Source organism: Mycteria americana, chromosome 7 (genome assembly GCF_035582795.1).
Source record: "Mycteria americana isolate JAX WOST 10 ecotype Jacksonville Zoo and Gardens chromosome 7, USCA_MyAme_1.0, whole genome shotgun sequence".
NCBI classification, from domain to species: Eukaryota; Metazoa; Chordata; class Aves; order Ciconiiformes; family Ciconiidae; genus Mycteria; species Mycteria americana.
In genome coordinates, this window is record NC_134371.1 from 20,646,322 (window position 1) to 20,659,466 (window position 13,145).

Genomic DNA, 13,145 nt, shown 5'->3' on the forward strand with positions numbered 1-13,145 from the left:
TTGGATGGAAGCTAGTACTAACTAAACATATTGTTGCAGGAATCGATAAACTGATTCTTATGGTCCCTTTAGATGCTGTGTTCAGAGGGTTTTGTGCTGCAAGCCTTCCCTCAGATCTGCATTCTCTCTTGTATGTTGGTATTTTTATGAACAGTGGATATGGTAGTACAAAAAGCCATTAAGAGCAGTTTTGCTAATCAGAGATTATAAACATACCTTTTCTTAAGTACCCAGTGCACTGATTGTTTTAGAAAATTAATGCATTTAGTGCTCAAGAAAAATGTTTGCCGCACAGCAGTTTTCCATTTAACCTTAAGCATCTTCACTCTATTTGACAGACGTGGTTGCATTACTCTGCACAAAAGTACATTTTAGCTGATTACATGTATCATCTTCTGTGAAGGTTATTTTAATACAGTGCTTAATATGATTTGCTTTCATGAGTTTCATGATTTGCTCCAGGGATGTTATGGTGTCTCACATCTTACTTTCTTCCCCCCTTGCGTAGAGGATTATAACAAAACAAGAGATCTTGTTTTGTCTTGTATCAGAACATAGCACTCAGGAATGGTTTGGATGTAGCACTGGTTGATGTTTCAGAAGCAAAGCTATAGCAGGAGTGTCTGTATTTTGTTTGCTGAAAGTTGCCATGGCTTTTGAGCTTAACATACCTTAAACAGAGCTGGTTTGGAGTCCACCTCATTTCATACCATTTCCAGCCTTTTCAACATCAATGGACCTTGATTGGACGTGCATGTTATGAAGTTCAGTGTTTTAGACTAAATTGCCTCATTAAAAATAAAGTGGCTTGATATGTCCTTGTCGTAGTATTGTATCTCACTGTTGATAGCTCTGGATGCCCAGTTTCCACAGTTTTTTGTTTCATTTGTGCAAAACTGCTGTCACACTATCAGAAATTTGAGCATATTGTTGTATCAATTCCTTTATAGGAAACTGTTGTATTGGGGAAGATTGGATAAGTGTTAAGCATTTAGCTTTGCATCATGAGAAAGGAACATCATTTACAATACCAGATTGAACTATGGCTAAAGTACTTTCGTTCACTGAGGGTGTGCTGAACCTTCCTGTGGGCTTTCCTATTTAGAAACACACAAATTGGGATTCAGCAGCCTTCAGCAATGCTGAAGGACTTCATACTTGTTTGTATGTGAGGCCATGCTGTGCTGTTTCACACAGTCATATAACATGTCAAGTAATGGCTGCATGGTGTATCAGATTTTTATCAGATATCGAAGCTACTTTTTCTGAATACTGACCCTTTCTGATTGGGAAGCAGCTGCAATGTGATGCCAGCCACCTGGGGCAGGCAGCGAGGGCTCAACGTGTCCATGGTGCAATTCCACAGAAGTAGTGCTGTGGCACCAGGGAAGAGCTCAACGACATGTGCACAACATGACCAAAATGTTTAGCAATTGCTTTAGTTTTTCTTTGAGTGTGTTCCTCCTCTGAGGTTTTTCTCAGGTCTTTCTACCCATTAAATTCCTCTCTGTGAGCTCTCACTACCTCTTTTTACACCATTTTTTATGCTTTGTGCTGGTGTGTTCTTGCTTCTTGAGCAAGTGGAAGAGTGGAGGAAGAATGGGTTGCTTAGTGTGTGCTGTGGTGACAGTGTGTCTGGGAACAGAAATAGTCATTAGCAAAGTTTTTGCTGTCATTTATAGGAAACCTGGAAAATTTGGTAGATACTTCAGGTCTGGTTTCTTGGCATTCTGCATCTTCATATGGGTCTGAAGAGGCAGCAGGCAGAGAAAAACAGGATATAGTATACCAAACAGGATCATGTCCTTACCACGCTTTATCTACCTGACCTAGAATGATGAGGAGCGTGCCCAAAAGGATTCCCATCCAAGGAAGGGAAAAACCTCTTCTATGGAGAATGACACAGGTCTGAGTGGATGAGTGTTTCATGGGTGGTCAGTGAGATCTTGACACCTGAAGCAGTAGTGGTCTGTCCTTTTCTATCTCTTTTATAGCTCTGCTGAGAGGACAGAAGGATTTCCTTCTTTCTAAGAAACTCACCCATGTACCCAGGCTTGTGGAGGGGCTGTGGTTTAATGGGACAGGATCACACTCTGGCCATGGAGCGGCAGAGCAGGGCAGAGTTGCTGTGTCATATGGTGAGGGGTTGGCACCCCGCTAATCCAGCAGATTTCTGACTCCTCCTTCCCCTCCCCACTAGCATCAAGGGCATTAGGGTTGGGGCTTTGTTTTGGTTTTTTTTTTTTTCAGTAGCTGACTAACTCTTCCTGTTACTGGTACAGATCCTCAATCAAATGTGTGCAGTGATGTTATCTGTTCATGTGTGGCCAGAGGGCATCGGTCAGTCTGCCTACACATCACCCCAAGAGCACTGCAGTGCACTTTTAGCTCTGAATAATGAATAAGTCCATAGGGTTTTTGTCTAAAAATGTGAAGGCTTGAATGGTGTTTTTTATAAAAGGTGGGATTTGGCTTGAGATTTTTGCTTTGGGGTTCTTTTGGGTGGGAAGGGAGTATTTGGGTAAGAATTTTTAACAGCTGCCCTTGGTTGCATTGGAAAACCTGCAATGGATTTCCATCACAAATATTCTGAATATTAGCACTTTTACAGACGTCAAAGATGTCAATAGATTGCAAATGTTCCTTTTATTCAAAATATTGATCAGTTGTTTACATTAAATAAACACCAAACCAGAACAAACTAAAACAGAGAATAAAACACTCCTGTGTTATGTGTTCACTCGGTTCTCCTGGCTCTGCTGAAATGCTGATTTAGGTTGCGGTGGGGTAGTTACGTCATGAGAACACTGACTTGGAAATAGGGAAAGTGAAGAGGAGCTAGGTATTGCTCATTACTCTAATCTTCCTAATCTGTAACTTGTGTATGAATGAATAGAAAATGAAAAGGGTCAAAGTTACCACTTTTTTTTTTTTTTAATTAGTGACATTTAACATTAAGTGCTAGTGTGGGCTAAAGTTCACTAAGTCAAGAGAGGAAACTAGCTGAGGAGTCTGTGGTTTCTCAACTTCTGTTTGGATTTGCTTACTTGGATGGTAGAGAGTAGTGTTGCTCTGTTCCCATTCTCATGCTGGGTAGATGAAAGTAAGTTCTGGAAAAGTTGGTCTTCCTGATGAATGATGGCTTTTAGCATGACAACTTTTGTAGGTTTTCATATGATAACTGAAGATTTCAAAACTGAGATTTGAAGTCTTCAGGAATTTGAAAACAATGTTGGTATTTCTCAGGCCACAGAAAAATCTTTTTTTTTCTCCATTTAAAAATATCTTTGAACTGTTATCATGTGTATTTGGCTGTTACTTAAGGTTTAATCTTGCAATTTGCGAAGTACTCTGGGCCTAAGTACAATTACTTATGTGCTTAAAATGAAGCAAGTGCTTAAGTGCTTTGCTTTTTCATATTCAGTTTTGGTTTTAAGTCCACAATATGAAGATCTTAAATGGCACCACATCAAAAAGACATCAGTGTATTTTAAAAATTACTTTAAGGCTCATCATATTGAATAGTAAAAAATATCTTGAAATACTGAAGAAATGTAGAAGCTTTAAGCTGAATGTTCTTGATTGAACACTTTAATAGCTTTTTCTAATTTCATTCATTTGACAGCCTTAAATGGGATATCTCTTTGGAAACTGTTTGGGTTATGTTACCTGTTGTGGTGAAAGAACAGTGAAGGGAACAAGAAGTGGTATCTCATCATTTGTATAGAACTGTTGCAACTTCATAGTGTTGAAAAAAAAAATATATGGGGCTTAGGAAAAAAAGCTGCATTTTGAAACTGTCGTGAATTTTAAAGGAGGTAATAGCAATAGGTGTACTGAAGATGTCATGGGGGCTTGGGATGGTTGCCTCCCTGAAAGAGCAGGTACATGATTATTTAAAAAAAAAAAAAAAAAAACATTAAAGACATTTTTCCTTCCCTCCCAGAAATGACTGTAGACCAGAGAAACTGCCATCACATTCCTTTGAAATCGATCACGAAGATGTGGATAAGGATGAAGTATGTATTCTGTTTTTTGGGGTTGTTTTTTTTTTCCCCATCGGTGAGAGTTATTTATTGCTTTAATATCAGATAAAGAATGATAACGGAGGCTTGTTGTCTCCTATAAAACATTTCATATTTTAAATAACTCTGAAATTAGTGGAACAGCTTTGTCTCTTACGTCATCATGTGCACAGCAGGCATATTAATAACATCTTATTTTAAAAGGAATGAAAGGATGATTATTTGTTGTCAAGCAGTTATTCACAAGTTACAGTTTTCTTTTGTCCTAGAATTCAAAAAGCAAGTCCATACAATATTAATCATGTCTTTCATACAGGATACAACATCCCACTCATCTTCAAAAGGTGGTGGTGGTGGTGGAGGAGGAGGATTAGCAGCAGGAGTTTACAAGTCTGGATGGCTTTATAAAGGGAATTTCAACAGCACTGTAAACAATAGCATTACCGTTCGGGTAAGGGAGCAGCATTATTCTTTCTTTGTTCCATTTGGATTTATATCCCCCGCAGAGGCACACTTGTTTGCCATTGTCATTTAGCTCCTTATATCTCAGGTTTGATTACATTGCTTTAAATGATAGTAAAGTAATATTGCAATTGTCTGCAAAACAGTGCAATTGAAGTGCAGTTAGGGGTTGCCTGTTATCTAAACCCTGTGAATAAAGTATCAGTGAAAATAATTTGTGGTACAACAATTGTCATTCTTTTCCCCCCCACACTTCAGTCATTCAAAAAGCGCTACTTCCAGCTGACACAGTTGTCGGATAACTCATATATTATGAATTTTTATAAAGATGAAAAAATATCAAAGGAGCCAAAGGGATGCATTTTCTTGGATTCTTGTACAGGAGTCGTACAGGTAAGTTTCAATTTCTTTCATTGTTTTGTTTGGGTGTCAGATAAATTTTAAAAGGCAAGTAGAAGAATGCATACATTAATGGAATACTGGTCTCATTAGCAGTTTCATTAAATGAAGACACCATTAGTTTTGCTCTTTAAAATGGTGCAAGTGCTCAGACTGACAGGTTACAAAAACCACAGTTGAATTATACTAGCAGATCATGCATATGCTCTTTGCGCACGGCACACATGAGAAAAAATATCATAAAATGTTTCTTTTCACTGAAATTATTTTCTTAGCTGCCAGATTTTACCTCATGCTTACTAAGGGCATGCTTGCTTGTTGTGGGTTAAAGAGACTCAAGTTATAAAGCATTGGCTGTTGGGCAAATGGTAAATTAATCCTGTATCCTGAGCCTCCTTGAAGATCATCACTTTTGGAGGTGATAGAGAGTCTTAAGGGCAGCAGGTAGGACAGACCCTTATTGTTTATTGTGGCTTGGAAAAATAAATAGCCAGAAATGTCTGACACCACCTTTTATTTTTGTTCCCCCTAAGACTGAGTTCTTAGATTTTTTTCCCCCTTCTTCCTCTGCCTTTTCTCTAATTCTATTAATGTATTTCTCTTTTTTTTTCCTTTTTTCCATTCTAAACAAGATGTTATCTCGAATAGTGTGTTACTGTGATTGATCTACCCCCCTGTGTCACTAAATAAGGAAATTCCTTTTTTTTAGCTATACTTCATTCGTTACTACTTAACCAGTAAAGATTCGTAACAGCGCTAGTGCAGACTGATTTGAGGGTTGCTTTGAAAGAAACCTTTCAGGTAATGCAAGGGAAGACCCCTGATAAACACAAGCTTTTGTCACTTGGGAAGTCTCTCCTTTACCCCTAAACAGGCCTTTTGGAGCAAGAAAAATAATCACTGAGTAATTTGCTTTGGGAACAAATATTTGCTGACAGCCCCCTGCAGAACCTCGTTCCTGCACCCAGGAAAGTACCCAGCTCTGTAGGGAATGACTGTTTCCCCTGTGTAGTTCAAAAGGGTGTTTCTTTTTTCAAACAGGTGTAGGACAGGATGGAGATAAATACGTAGAAGGACAATTATGTTTGCCTGTGTCAGCCCATTGGCTTGAAAGACCCTAACAGGTAGCTTGGAAGTGTTGCAGAAGCCATAGAGGAGATTCTTATACAGAAATCCTGGTTAGAAATTACTGCTTGCTTCTGCTTGCTGTCAGTGCGTGCTTTCTTTTAAGATGGGTCTCGGCCAGAGCTCTAGTTAAGCCCTGGACATCCCTGTAGTGTGGTTTTAGGTACAGATTTAATGCTATCCCAGAGGGTGACTGTTCTGCTGTGTTGTTTCTGATGACACGCCATGATGGCAGAAATGTGTTGACTGCAAGATTTCTGGCCTTTTTGACTAACCTGTGATAAAAAAGCTCAAGAAACCTTTGAAATCCTCCTCCTGAACTTCGACAGCTGCCTTCTAAATTTACAGTGTTCCTGCAAATTGTCCCAAACCGTTTGAACTGTATGTTCTCCTCTCGCCTACCCCCAGACACTAGTTTTAGTGATTGTTCTTTGACTGACATTTAGAATGGGTTGCACAAATTTATGAGCTATCTTCACTAGCAAGAAGTGAGAGTCTTAGCCAAAGGGGTAATAGGGCAAGTATCATCAGCTATCAAAGTCTGCGATGAATTTAGAATCATAGGGCTGAAAACCAAAACCTGGCTTAGAGTTGCCATAAACAGGGAGACCATAGAATGTGGAGAAAGAGTTGAGTAAAACTGAAGATTTAGAGGAAAACTGTGATGTGAAAGTTCTGATTTAATGAGTTTTAATACCACTGTAGATCATCTAACTCTCTGTGAACGGCTTTGAGTTCCTGTTTGATAGAGGTTGAATATCTAAATTGTAGTAAACATCCTGGAGAAGTCATCTCCAGATAAAATACAGAATACTTCCAAAACAATTCTGTTATTTTGGAAGAATGACCCTGCAGGCAGTAGACTTAGCTTGATGTTTCGTTTATAGCTCATCCATAGTTTCTTTTTGAATCTTGTATTATTTCCTTCTGGAAGAAATTTTAAACTTGAAATTAAGTGTTGAAGATTACAAGTCAACCTCAAGGTCCACATACCATATGGAAGGACTTATAGAGAAGCAAACTTAGAAATGGTAGGGTTTTTTTTTTTCCTGTTAACTGATCAGGAAGAAAATAGTTGGCTTTAGATTTGAAACAAAGGCTTTGCTGTAGATCTCATCTGCTTGCCAGAAGTCTGAAGTGCAGATGGAAAAGTGGATATTGAAGTTTTCCTGCCCTAATGTTCTTAAGATTCAGCATGCGAGAGATATTGCTCTATTAGATAATGTCTAATAGTGTTACAGTACCTGATTTAAAGATCTTGGCCATGTCTGTAAGGGGAAGTACATAATATAGACAAGAAATGCATTCATTTTAATGCTGTTTGTACTTTCTGAAGATAAATTGAAACGTAGCCTTTTTCTTTATAGATTGTGCATAAATCGGTATACATAATCCACTTATAATCTAGCTTTAAAAGTTTTGAACGGCCACTACCTAAGATTCTTGGCATAGTTTTGTTCAACTTCTAGCTCTTGGTCAAGCCCTCATGTTATATCAGTAAAAACAGGTTTCAGTGAAATTTTAGTCCTTGTTTTACATTAATTTGAGTGTATGCAGTGATTGGAGGAGTAGAGTGATTTCAGGATCAAGAAAAATATTGGACACCCGAGAACCAATTGCTACAAAACCCAACCCTATTCTTACCCTATGTTGGGTGAACTAAAATTTATATCCCTGAAAGAATATACACCTCAATAAAGTACTTGAGAGGAAAACTATTTCCTACCAAGAGAATTTCCAGTAGCAGAACTAAAAAATAACACACACACATGCACATACACACACACAATCCCAAGTCAGTTTGAAAAGCCAAGATTTGATGGACTCTGTTGACCTGAGTAGCTCCAGAAGAAGTTGTTCAGTCTTAACTGATTCCTGAGCTGGGTCATGACGTGTAATATAAGGACTGGAGCAAGTGATTAACAACAGATTGGGTAGGAATCTTCTAAATCGTCTCTGCTGCTGGAAAAAAAATGTTCGTGGAACTTCATTGTCAGTGTCTTGGGTTCTTGGTCTCCTCCTCTGCTAATCACTATCAGATTTTGCCTCTGTTCCTCTTAAATAAAAATATTGCTATCATCTCACCATCTGGCTTAGAAGCTATTCTTAGTTAACTTGTTGATATAGGACTGTACTGAGAAGTAGTTATAGTATGTAGAAGTACAGGATACCATTTTCATGTTATTTGAGACTGTTAATGAAGAAAAATAAAATTGAGTGAAGTGGCCAGTTATGGGATGGATTAACTGTTTTTCAATTGTCAGCATCACTCCAAGGTTAACGTGTCAACAAAGTGATGGCAATTTTCTGCAATATTGAAAACGAAACGGTCTTCCATAGTCAGTGGTTGTAAAAGTTTGATGAAGTAATAGGGGGTAGGATGCATCAGTGTTCTTTCAGATTTAAGCAAGGAGGAGAGACAATCGATGCAACTGCTTCCACAAGACTAAGAGATAAAAGCCTCACTAATTTGATAAATTTGAGGAATGAAGCACATTGTATTTGATCACATCATTTTGTTTAATTTTATTGAGCTGTTTCAGTAACTAAGCACCTGTTAATCTTATGACAGAAATTGATGGATTAACCATCTACTGCAGGTAAAACCTGGTGATACAGAACAGATCTCAGAACTCAATCTGTTGCCAGTATACTGGGTATTGGTTCTTATTCCATACTTGAAAAGCATAGCATTGCAATGACTGAACAGCACTATACCTCACCTTTTGCCTCCTGCAAAGAATTGTTGAAATCTCCTTAGTGGTTTTTAAAATCCTTCTAACACAAGGGTGGCAGTGGGAAGTACCCATTGTAATCTTTTCATGTGGAGGAATTTGTACTATTGCAATCTTCTGGAGAGATTTACTGGTTAATCTCTATTCCAAGTTTAGACTCATATCATCCAGAAACTGTTTCAGAAAAATATAAAAAGAACAAAATTATGTAGAAAAGTTGTCATCCTAACCACAATGTTTCTAACTTCATTAAATTGTTAGCTTTATGTAGCTTGTTAGCAGCATCTGTCAATATTTCAAACCAGAAGATTTTGTAAATTGTTCACAATTAGCTTTGACCTATTGAGGTCCAACCTCAGCAGTCAGGGATGGAATAGTCTTTGACCATGTGCTGACATTGCTTGCTTGCTAGTTTGAATTTGGTGAACTCAGTCCTGTTCCCACTGAGCAAGTATTCGTATGGCTTAGCACTACTTAGTATCTTTTTGAATGTCTGGAGTGCTGCTAAGCCCAAGGTAAAGACTTGGGCTTTAGAGGTGTTCTCTCTACATGAGACAACTACGACTCATGTAGCAATGCTGTACTTCGCCATCAGAGGTCTTTCATTACTCTCCTTGGGAGGTATTCCCTACGGTAGTTTGAAGTGCCCTACGGACAATTTGTTATTGTCCATAGTCTTAGATTTCTGTGGCTAAATAGAAGATGTATATTTGGCGATAGAAGATCTTACATGCACAAAGACTCAACAATAAATTGACGTAAATGTGCGTTAGTATCACAGTACTTGGATTTTCTTTAAAGCCACTGAATTTTGCTTGAATGTTATTTTTAAGGAGTGGCCATATGCAAGTCCATCTTATGGATGCCTTTTTCAGTACCTTTTTATAATTAGTTCTAGTGTTCATTTTCTTTTCCTTTTGTTCCAACAGAATAACAGGCTTAGGAAACATGCCTTTGAGTTGAAAATGAATGACCTCACATACTTTGTGCTGGCAGCTGAAAATGAGCAGGATATGGATGACTGGATTTTCACTCTCAACAAAATCCTGCAAATAAATCCAGAGGGAACCATTCAGGAGAGGAAAAGTACAGATCTCACTGATCTGAAATTTGGTAAGAGTGAATAGTCTCTTGCATTGTTTTTTTTAATCAAATGCAAAAAATTGAACCTTCAGATATCACTATTGAATCATTTTAACTGCCTGAGTCTGTAATGGATTCTGCGTCTATTGATTTCTGATGAAGCAGCATCAGTCTTTTGGCAGTCGCTGAACAATGTCAGCTAACTCCCCACAGATCATTTTCAAAAGGCTGCTCCCCACAAAGTCAGCAGTAGCAACGTGGCTCTGCTTTGCATATGCAGCTCTTTTTCACGTATAGTCCTCTCTGTCAATGATCTTGCTAGTACTTTGTGTTTTACTGTCTTGGGAGTCTGAAGGTTTTAAAGAGTTTTGTGCTGGAGAGAGGTTAGATCAGTTCTTTTCCAGCGTTTTTTCTTCTTTAAAAATCTGGAGCTAATAATTAAAAATCCCAGCTGTGGTATATTGCTCTTTCCCTGGAAGCTTATTGGCTTTTCATTTCTTGCTTTTGTGAGTTTGTGTATTAATATGCTTTCACTGTGGAAGAAAGAATTGGATGCTCTGTTATACTGCACTCTTCATGTGGCAGTAACTCATTCTTCCACATCATAAATCCACGTTCAGTTTGGATGAACCCCAGCTGAAATTCTAAGACTGAAAACACTTGAAACCTTAATACAGATTTGAACTGCTTGTGCTCTGAGCTGAATGAAAGCTTTGAATCCACATGCATCTGAATCTTGGGGAAGTTCAGAGCTAACTGAAGGCTTTAGCCTGGTGTTTATAATAAATTGTGATTTTGGAGGGACAAGATACTCCTCATATAGCCAAAGATGGTTTTATAATTTGGAGGCATAAGAGACTTGTGCTTCAGAATCAGAGAAGTACTTTTGGAAATCCTACCCATAAGGGATATCAATGAAACAGGAAGAAATATGTGCATAAAGGTCAAAGACATAAGGCTAACAGAAAACAGAAGTCTCTACTGGTAAAAACCCTGATAACAAGCAACAGGAATGTGCTATGGAGTTAACTTGTCAAAAGGCACAATGCTTTCTTGGCAGAAGAGCCCTAAATGGCTGTAATGACTTATTTCACATTGGGCTGAATTACCTAGTGAAAGCAGAACGGTCCCTGGTGAGCTAAGTAAAGCAAAGGCATTGCTGTATAGTGCTGTTCTCTGGACCCATAGATTTGCAGCTCATGGAGTCCAGTCTGCATCCCTCCCCTTCCCAAAGATTGGGTAAGGTCCTGCCTGCCTCACTGAAGACTCGCTTTACTGGGAGTCCGAAATCTTTCAGTTAACATAAACCCTTGGTGTTGCCTCAGATGGGACCAAGAGAGCAAAGGAAGGTGTTTTTGTTGTGGTCATGAATATTTGTCATGGATGAATGTGTCAGACATTTCACTAAGTAGAGTCAGGCCTCTTGTTTGAAAGCTTAAATATCAACTAAGTTACAGTAAGCACCAGCGGGAGATGAGGTTGAGGAGGACAGAGATTAGTATCTCTTCCACTTGTTAGCCTGATGATACTAAAGGGAATAAAAAGAAATAGCATGGGGATAGATTTTCCTTCCTTTTTTTTTAACCCAATGGTAATAGCAAGTGTAATAAAAATGTTTGTATATTTTTTTCTTCTTTTCAAGACCCTGCAGAAGTTTCAGTGAATTATGATTGCTCTCAAGAAGAGACTGATTCTTCAGAGAACACCTTGCACCCAGACTTCGCAAAAGTAATGGATGTTATACTTATCTTTACAAGCTTAGTGGAAAGCGCTACCTAGGTGAAAAATGCATGCCAATAGATGATCACTAATATCGTGAAAGGTTTGAAAATATAGCACAGCCCATTGTGATTGTTAGAGCCATGATGAATGACAGGAATAATTTTCTTTCTGAACAGCTGATGGCTTTGTTTAAATGAGAAAAGCTCCACTGGATGTAAAGAAAGTAAGTGCTCCCTAGAGTACTTTGATTTAGACCTGTGAAGTCAGTAAGGGTCTGGTCCCTGCAGTTATCTGTGAAATATTTACTCTTTAACTGCATTTCAGAGGATCTTGGCCCTTGGAGAGCCAAGATTTCCTGTGTGACTTGCAAGGAAACAAGCTGTGAACTGCTCATCACCTTCTGTAATGTCAATGAAAGATGCATGTAGTATCAGGGGAGGCGTTTTGTCCTTTGGATCTCATAAACTGCTTCATATGGATGAGATAATTGTCGATGGTGCTAAGAAGCTTTTTCATGAAAAGCTAGATTGGAAATATTTCACTGCCTTTTCTTAAAGGAATGTATGATCTGTTTGCAATCTTCTGTCAGTGAGCTACTACAGATACTATCTATCTACACAGCCAAATGCTGTTTGAGGATGTTACTCCCATAGATTTGAACTGAAAGCTGTATATGCAAATGAGGACAGAATTTGGTCTACATTTTACTGTAGGTTGTATTCATATATATGGTCACCTAGAATTTAAAAAAAAACAGCAACAAATGCAAAATAAAAACAAAACAACCAACCAACCAGGTGAAATGTAACTGAGTTTATTTGTTTAGGACAACAGTAGTATCTGATCATCTCATCTGTGGATAGATACTTTCTAATGGTTTAGTTAATGCAGATATCTCAAAGGTATCTGAAAGATACCTCGAAGAGTACTGGTGGCCTGCAAGGCTAAAATAGATGGTCTGCATGTTGTACAATGCTTGATTGCCCTTTATGTGGTTAATTCCTGTTTCCCCCGCCTTGCTCTATAGGCCTGGCTGCAGCAGTGATCTATGGCCTGTCCCTAGTCCATGGCATGTAAATCTCCTGATCCCATCTCTACCTAAACCAGTACACCAGGGACACATCAGGACCTGCTTCTGCAAGTCAGCCTATGGGTGGGGCATGTTAGGAAGTGAACACAGAGCTCTTGGTCTTACTGTGCTGCTTCTGCTTGTTGCTTAATGTGTGTCAGCAATGTCATGCTATTGTGAGAAATGCAAAATGTTGAGTGGGACCTGAACAAGAGCATAGCCTGTGCCAAGTCAGCTAAGGTTTGTACTTCGTCTTGGGCAACCAGGAAAGTTGTGGACTCTGTTAATAGTTCAGAGATTGAAAAAATAAAGAAAAGTTAGGGAAGACAAAGTGCAAAGAAAGACTGAAGGAATTGAGCATGTTTAGACTGAGAAAAAGGGTTTCAAAGATATCGTGAGGGATCTGTAAGGGGAAGAGAATGGGTAGGGTGTACTTCATATGTTGGATGAATGGGATTAAATAGTGGGGAAAAAATTATCAAAGTTAGACGTAAGGATAAACTTTTACAAGGCAGGGTAGGAAAG

General features: G+C 38.6%; 1 protein-coding gene across 9 annotated transcripts in view; it reads left to right on the top strand.

The window, feature by feature from the left end:
• DOCK10 (dedicator of cytokinesis 10) overlaps positions 1-13,145 on the top strand; it is a 167,705-nt gene that overhangs the window by 80,184 nt on the left and 74,376 nt on the right. For all 9 annotated transcript variants that reach the window (XM_075507331.1, XM_075507323.1, XM_075507326.1 and 6 more), the window contains exons 5-9: positions 3,947-4,019; positions 4,342-4,476; positions 4,746-4,880; positions 9,676-9,859; positions 11,472-11,557. In XM_075507331.1, the coding sequence (XP_075363446.1) occupies positions 3,947-4,019; positions 4,342-4,476; positions 4,746-4,880; positions 9,676-9,859; positions 11,472-11,557 (613 nt within the window). The remainder of the gene's footprint in view (positions 1-3,946; positions 4,020-4,341; positions 4,477-4,745; positions 4,881-9,675; positions 9,860-11,471; positions 11,558-13,145) is intronic.